We start from the raw sequence: 8,569 nt of genomic DNA on the forward strand, positions 1-8,569 counted from the left end.
AGTAGCCCCATCCACTGCACCACAACCCATGCCGGTAAACTAAACAAATTTCTTTGCGGCATATAAATTACAACATGATCAGTACGTCTTTGGCTCCATAAAAGTCAATAGAATATTCAGGTGGGACCTTCTCGGATTTTACACGTGCGATGCATGTTCCTTCTATTTCACCAAGTAAAACTCTTCTCATAGCGATGCCTATTGTGTCGGCTTGACCTTCCATAAGTGGAGAGAGAATAAAGTGTCCATAATGAACATGCACACTTACATCGTAGTGTCCGAGTAGATACTACTACTTTCTCTCAAACCATAAAACAGAAAGTGAGAAATAATAACAAACATACCAAGTGAAATCTCACCAGGTAGGTCGAGGAGGGTGGTGTGTATGCAGCGTACCCTCAACTCAAGTGCAACAAGAAAGGGCACGGGATTGATCCGAGGAAGGGTCAAACCACAAGAGTCTATTGTACGAAGCCTTACCTTGCATGCTCTAGTGCAACAGAAAGTGAGAAATAAATTATTCATACTTGGTGGGGATGCTAGATATTAGGAACTAATGAAATAGTAATGGTATTTACTTATACAATTAATATAAGAGAAGCTTAATTATTACACTGATAAGGAAACTAATTATTCTACAGAGAACTCCACCATATGAAATGAAAGCTGAAGCCAAGATATGAACATATATAAACACCTGGATAGTTTTATGTACATATAATAAAGTAGCTGAAACCAAACCAGATAGAGATCTGCACGATACAACACGCGAAGCTGCTTAAGGTGGCACGCTTTTATCCTCCTCATCCTTCTGGATCTCAGCTAAAACAGTGAAAACGTGGTAAGATCAACTTTGGACATCTACAGTCTGAAGTTTTTCTCTGCTCGAGTTTCCTATGGGAATATCAGGGTTACAACCGAGGCTCTGCTGTCCTCACGTTGCCATCTGCTTGAATCTTTCGCCATGACTCACCAGAACTCAAAATTGAAACTATATGAGCAAACTTATACGGGGATCACATCTGCATTTTGACTGTCGTCGCATGTCAAAATGAGACCTTCGATGTAAGTAGGGAGAAGAAAACGGGTCCATTGACATCCTGTTGAAATAGGCTCTGTTGGTGGAACAATCATTAGGACGTTCTCATGGCGCTTTACAACCCCCATTACACTTACGGTGCTTCCTTCTTTGATGTAACTGTCATTAGGAGCAACCATAAAGAACCAGTTTGAGTTCAGAAAGTTGTCACAAATATGAGCTATCAAACTCGCTTGTTGCAGAGATAAACTCACAATCCACAACTTACCCTTCTTTAAGGCGCATTATGCGGTCATCACTTGAGAGGCTCCTATCAGAAAGCCAGCGCAGGAAGTTGGGAGACAACTCTCTGTTATTCTTTGTTACATCAATGACTGTAGTTGGCCTGACAAATGGGACAACTTTTGCTCCATAACCTGCCTTCACCATAGCTCTTAATCCAGACTGGAAGTCCGAGATATAGAAATCAGCCACATATTTCTGTTATCAAGAGGCAAAAAACTACCCATGAATTTCCAATAGGAGTTTTGGACAAGAATATTTGAAGTTAGGGCCAATACAAAAAGCATCTACGTCTTGGGAGTTGGAATTTACTATCACTAATACTACAGCAATAGAAAGTCAACAACCATGCAAAAGCTAACCAGCTGAAGCCTTCAGTCCGCCAGGAAATAGTTAACATATACAAAACTAACCTCCGAATGCCTGCATCCCCATGAGAAGCAACGGTGGCTAGGATGTGCTGATTTTCCACCCCAGCCTTTGTATTCATACAGTTCTGTAGAAGCGTATACACATCTCGGAGTTTGCTGAAAAGAAGTTTCAAGTGGGATACTTCCACAAGTGACAACCTACATGAAACAATATATGATACGCTTTATACTGTTCTTGGAATTTAATGTAGAATTGGCGGGTTGTGAAAATTCAAAACTAACATTAATAACTGCGAGCTAATTTCTGTGGAGTTTTCTTTCAAAGGCTCTTAAATGTGAGAATATTTTGTATCAGGAAAATGTGTAAGAAAGTAAAATGTCCAGCCAAATATGCACAACCCACCTCATATACCCAGTTTCTGAACTCGATTAATTTTAAGGAGGAACAAAAGTAAAAAAAATCATTTTTGGATGATAGACCTAGGCATTCAATTCCACAGGTTAACCATCATACTTGTAAGTGCAGTTTGAGAAGGATGGTTACCATGCACCTCAGAGATAAGACACCTGGAAACTGATCACAATCTCCAGCCACAAGTTTTAAAAAATCTTATGTCGTAGGAAAATGGGAAGTTTGGGGACCAATACACATCCTGGATTTTCTCTCTTCCGCTCTACTTCATTTATTTCATTAAAGAAAACTTCTGTCTGGATATTTAATTTTTCTTTGGCTTACGAAGGGGGGAGGGGTTAAAAACCTGCTTGCAATTACCAGAATAAGGTCCATACATTCAAGGACCTAGGGCTTTGGTCTAGTGGTAAGAGTGCAGCACACCAAAAGCCTGGTATTTAAATGGAGAAGGGTAGATTTAAGAGCTATAATCCACCAAGTTTGAAACCGTGCACCATGGGCCTCACAATTTCTTGGTTATCAAAAAGTGGGCACTTACATTCAGTAAATATGCATATTTCATAACCATCTTGGGGGGGTTACAAAAATGCAACTTTCTTTTGATAACCGAGAGATTTCCATAGGGAGAGCCAACACAAGGTTTCATACTTGGTAAATAATGGACTTGCCCCTCTATCCTTCTCCACTTAAATACCAAGCTTTTTAGTTCACTGCATGAATCAAAGTCATGAAGTATGTCTAAACAACACATCACACGTTGTTCTCTTATCACTAAACGAAAGGTCCTCGGGGGCTACATAAATGCCGTTTAGTCCAGATTCATCAATCTACTTTTCTATTTAGGACTTAGGAGTGCTTAAGGTTCATGAACCTCAAACTTAGACCAGCAAAAGAACTTCCTTTTCAAGCTTGCCACTTAAATAATACAGCCTAAATATCTGTGGGTATTCCTTGGACAATGCTTAAAACATTAGGGGTTTGTCAGAGTGCTGGCAGGGACAGGAATTTAAACAGGATCTGGAACAGATACGGTTCCATTTTCCTCTACGCATCTTTTGAACTCTATAGTTGGAAAGAGCTTGTTTTGAAGGCCAAACAAGTCATATTTCTAGAATTAAGAACAAGCTCATAATCTATTAAAAGTAGCCAAATTGATAGTATGGAGCAGTGCATAGATTTTCTAGAAAGTTAGTAGGACAGAAGTAGTAAGCACATATGACGTAGTTTAGAATCTTTTGGTACCTCTCAACGATGAGGGATGAAAAGAGACTCCGCTTTTATCGCAATATCCAATTCAACTTACTTAATAATAATTTTACCATTTTTAAAAAAAAAAAAAAAAGATACCATTCATGAGATGAAGTTGTCACATTGATCTAAACAATCCTATTAAAATCACTTTTTTATAAATATGGTGTCAGTTTCTAAGCTCCTCGCCTACTTACACAAGAGTTGTCCCACTATAGCACTTGGCTTTTAAAAGAGCCTTCAATCATAGCTCTCGGAGCTTAATTCAATTGGCAAAGGTTGAGGGACTTGTGACTTAGGCACACACATGTGTATGTTTGAGTCTTGCGCCATGCAAACTAAACCCTAATATTGTTGGGGGTGGGCCCAACAATCCCTAGTTTAGAAGACTGAGGTAGGTCCTAGACGAATTTCTCGGTCACATACTGTTTCTCCATATATTCTACCCTCCATATATTCACATACTGTTTCTCCACTGAACTTTTCTCCTTGACTCAATGTATTTGAATTTTCCTTAAATTGGAAATATATTTAATATGTTAATTGTATACGGAGCATCTATGAGTACTAGTGCGGGCACAACTCGATGACATAAATGGAACAAACATAGAAATTAAGCATACACAGCTGTACGAATTCCGTTTACAATTAATATATTATGCCTGAGATACTTACTATGTCCTTTGGATTATATAAGCATACTGTCGGCTTTATTTAGCTAGTTAACTCTATATTTTTTTTTGATAATTGGTATTTAAACTACTATTTACTGCCTTGGAATTTTAATAAACCAGGGTTGGCTCGGCAAGGGTACTGTCCGGGTGCCTGTCACGTATCCCATAGATTTGTGTCCTGACACTATCCCCTCGGGCATTCCTACAACAAATCTGCCCCATTAAGTAAGTTATTCATTCATGTATAAAATTCATACGATGTTTAGTTGGCATTTTAGAAACCCGTATAACTAATACATGTATACGTTGTCAGAGAATCGGTGTATTATCTTATGCAGGGAGGAAAATGGAATATCTAACACACACATAATTAATACTTGTTTAGCTAATATCTGCATTACTAATACCTGCAAAATTCTAACCAGCTGCCAAACGACCCTTTAGAATACCCATACTTACGCAACCACAGATAAAGTTATATGCTTTAACCCACCCTGAAGCAGAATCTTGGTTACTTCCAATGAAACCAATATGGGCATATTTTCTAACTCAAAATCAAAGCACAATAAAGATCCTCACATATAGAATCTCATTCCAGAACATAAGTAATCTTTACTAATCTATACCCCTCCAAGGACAAAAAGGTAAATCTCAAAACTAGCATAATTTATGTCCGACTAAACCAACTACTATTTTTTTTTGATAACCGTGGTGTTCGAGCTAGCTTGTGTGCACCTCAACTAATTCCACGGGGAACCTAACACCTGCCATCATCCACAACACCTCTCAACCAACTACTATTAACTACTACCTAATGACAACCATAACTAAAGACAAGAATTAGACACAGCAACCTCACCAGATGAACAAAGCTAGTACTCCCTCGGTTTCATTTTACTTTGTCCCCTATACCAAAAATAGATTTTCATTTTATTTGTCTATTTTAACAAAACAAGAAGTTTTATTAATTTTTTCCCATACTAACCTTAACTATGTTGCTCGGTCTCTCTAAAAATAACGCCTTATCCATGTCGGGTCCTACAAAAATGTACTACCTATGAAAAGATCCAGCACGCACTCATCGACATTTTTAAAGAGTTTGAACAACGTAGATTCTTAGCATCAAATATCTACGTAAAGCAATAGTAGCAATCAATTTTAGAGTTCCAAAACATCACTATAAAAAGGGTAACCCTGTGCAGTAAAGCTCCCGCTATGCGCAGGGTCCGGGAAGGGCCCCGCCACAAGGGTGTATTCTACACAGCCTTACCTTGCATTTCTACCAGAGGCTTCCAAGGCCTGAACCCATGCCCTTCTGGTCACATGTCAGAAACTTTACCGGTTACTCCCCTTCAACATCACTATAAGGTTAGTTTTGTAAAATACACCTCTAGTTAAAGCTTTCTTAATGGGTGTGCCAGATCAACGTGGATTAAGTAATATGAAATGGGAGAGTATATCGATGTGAAATTACCCCAGTAACCTTGACAAATTGTCCATCAATGGCACCTCGAAGCTCAGCGTCAGGATATCTCTTCAAATAACCCAACAATCCTCGTTCTTTAAACGCGATATTCCATAGCAGAATCACCACCATTGGAGCTAAAACACCAGCTACAACAACAAGAATCACCGCCTTCTTCACCGCCACCATTAGAAACCCACCAACAACCAAACCCATCAACACCACCACCAGAAACACCCACATTGCCACTCTTGAAACCCGAAAACCCATGTTTATCTCATTCCCTAAGCTCGTCACAGACGAACCGTACACAACTTTCTTAAATGAGCCAGCTGATGATTCCAGCTGGCCCGACCTCCGGCCCGTAGTAGAACTCAACGGGCCGGAGGTAATCAAACCCGTAGGTTGTATCGGTGTCATTAGCTGACCCGATGAAGACGCCGAAGACTTCTTCGGCATCGAGCCCGAGTTCGTCAGCTTCCGACCAACCGGGCCTGAATTCGAGCCTAAATTACCGCTTTTACTACCACTCAAGCCCGAATAAGGGCCCGAATTGGTTAATTTCTGTCCAACCGGGCCGGAGTTCGGGCCTGATCTTATGGATCCACTTCCACTTGATCCCCTCGAAGAGGGTTTCAACACAGGTGGCGGGCCGGGAACACTGCAAAACTCCGCTCCCGGCCCACCACCACCACCAACACCGTACATTTTTCCAAGCTCACCGGACTTCTTAACGTCACCACCAGTATACGGCACTGAACGTGAACCCATTGTAGGTTGACGTTCTTTGAGCTGTTCGGGTCGACCCGAGACAATCAACCCGTTACTTAACTGGTGTGACCCGGTTCGAGAACCCATAAATTTTTTTCTGGAAAGAGAAAAAGTGTGCACTGTGTGTAGTGCGTGAAGTTGCAGAGTGTGTTGTTTTTGAGTGAAGTGAAGAGAAAATGGAGGTGTTGGAAATGTGAAAAGACGAAAATGTCCCTAGTAATTGAATTTTCAGTACACTTGTGAGCTGTCTTTTCTACTCTTTGTTGTGTCGCTATATTACGCGGTCTTAATATTTAAGTTTAAAAATTTTCTTCGACTCAAATTGATTGTGGTATTTGAGTGGCGGATTCTGAATTTAAAAATTATGGATATTTGAAAAATAATATTTTCTCCGCTCATTTTATGGTTTTTTTTTTTTAGTTCGACTCAAAAAATGTCGTATTTCCTTATTTAGTAAATATTTAAAAATATAATTACACTTTTATCCTTATTGAGTCCACTTAATTAAAAAAAAATAGTAACACATTTTTTTATAAAGGACAATTTGGTAAATATGATGAGTCTTCCCTTATATCTTAAATTTCGTGCCCGATCAAATGACGATATATAAAATGGAACGGAGGGAGTAATATTTATGATGGCTAATTTAGAATTTAGAAGTTGTGGATGTGTAAGAGTTTCGAACATACATATTAACGTTGAAAGCTTTAAAATTCTGCCTAAAAATTAAAATACTTATCTATCTTCATGATTATACTAGGTATTTTCTTAAGTCTCGTATCAATTTTAATACTTTTTTAATATAATTTTATCTAATTTGCGTCGAATATAACGAGTGTTGAAGCACTCAAAAATTAACCTTAGAGGCGGATTTATCTTTGTTTCCTTCGATTAAATTTATAGAATATCTGTTGTTTCTCCACAACGATAAATATCAAGTAATTCTATTCACCTAGAGTAGGGCAATTCCTTCGACTCAATATATTTGTGTGCCTTTCAAAAATATTTTTATTTATATCTTAAGATATATTTTTTCTATGTTGAATAATACAATAATAGTAATATATCCAATATAATTTAACAACCGAAATCTAGGAGGGTACTATGTACTCATATCTCATCACTAACTACTTCATAGTTGTAGAGAGGTTGTTTTTCAATAAATTCTCGACTTAAAAAAGTATCTTTGAGCAGTTTGAAGCAGTGAGAATGAAAACAAGAATAACAACAATTACGTAGTAATGTGAAATGGAAAGCACTACATAACATATAGAAGAGAGAACAATAACGATAACAAAAATAATACGATAATTGAAGTATGTGAAAATACAAGTGATGCAAGAAATCAAAAAATAAAGATGTAATATCTCTTTACTGAATAATAGAACAAGAATAATATACCTAGTTAATTCAATAAGTTGAATTTTTGGAAGCGTATAATGTATGCAGACCTTATTCTTATCTTGTAGTTGTAGAGTTAGAATAATTAATTTCAATAGACTTTCGGTTTGAATAAATTATTTTCAAGCAGTTTGAAAGCGTGAATATGAAAATAAGAGCTCTAACAACAATAAAATAATATGAAATAAAGACTAGTGCACAACATATATATACAATAAAACAATAATTATAACAAAATAATATGATAATCAAAATTGAAGAACAAAAATTCCCTTAATGCTAATACACTGATATAAAAAATGTATAAGTACGATTATCGAGCATGTCTCGTATTTTATACGAGAATACTTAAATTATCAATTAACCTTCTACTCTAATCCGTAACATTCAACTCTCTTTATTGAATATATACTTTATTTATTTGCCATAATTGTGGTCATAAAATATGCTGTAAAAGAACAAATTAAGGAAACATGCATTTTCTAATTTACTATTGTTTGTTAATATTTTTTTTTTTAAAATGACATTAGACAGCAGATCTTGATTTGACAGTTTAATCACATCATTTTTGGCTTTTTATGAAAATATAATTTTAATTAATAAAAATAATTTAAATAATTCTTATATTTTATTATTTATTTATATTATTATTTGTTTGTGTCGGTGGCAAATAAAACTATTGGGATCTCTATGTCCTAGACTAGAATTATCATGTGAATAATTTGGGCCAAGCTAAGCTAAGGTCCCCTACATATTATTATTATTATTATTATTATTATTATTATTATTATTATTATTATTATTATTATTATTATTATTATTATTATTATTATTATTATTATTATTATTCAAACTTTAAATAAATCACTAAATTGACATAAATAAACTCTTTTGTAAATAATGTGT

The 8,569-nt window shown here is 36.4% G+C and overlaps 1 protein-coding gene across 1 annotated transcript; it reads right to left on the bottom strand.

Annotated features, from left to right (window-relative positions):
- Window positions 1–557: 557 nt before the first annotated feature.
- LOC107870102 (uncharacterized membrane protein At1g16860-like) lies at window positions 558–6,560 on the bottom strand. Its single transcript, XM_016716513.2, has 4 exons — window positions 5,501–6,560; window positions 1,735–1,890; window positions 1,308–1,519; window positions 558–1,198 (listed from the first exon to the last, which is right to left on the bottom strand). The coding sequence occupies exons 1-4, from the start codon at window positions 6,347–6,349 to the stop codon at window positions 1,006–1,008; spliced, it is 1,410 nt and encodes a 469-aa protein (XP_016571999.2). The 5' UTR covers window positions 6,350–6,560; the 3' UTR covers window positions 558–1,005.
- Window positions 6,561–8,569: the final 2,009 nt, after the last annotated feature.

The sequence above is a fragment of the Capsicum annuum genome, chromosome 5 (assembly GCF_002878395.1).
Source record: "Capsicum annuum cultivar UCD-10X-F1 chromosome 5, UCD10Xv1.1, whole genome shotgun sequence".
NCBI classification, from domain to species: domain Eukaryota; kingdom Viridiplantae; phylum Streptophyta; class Magnoliopsida; order Solanales; family Solanaceae; genus Capsicum; species Capsicum annuum.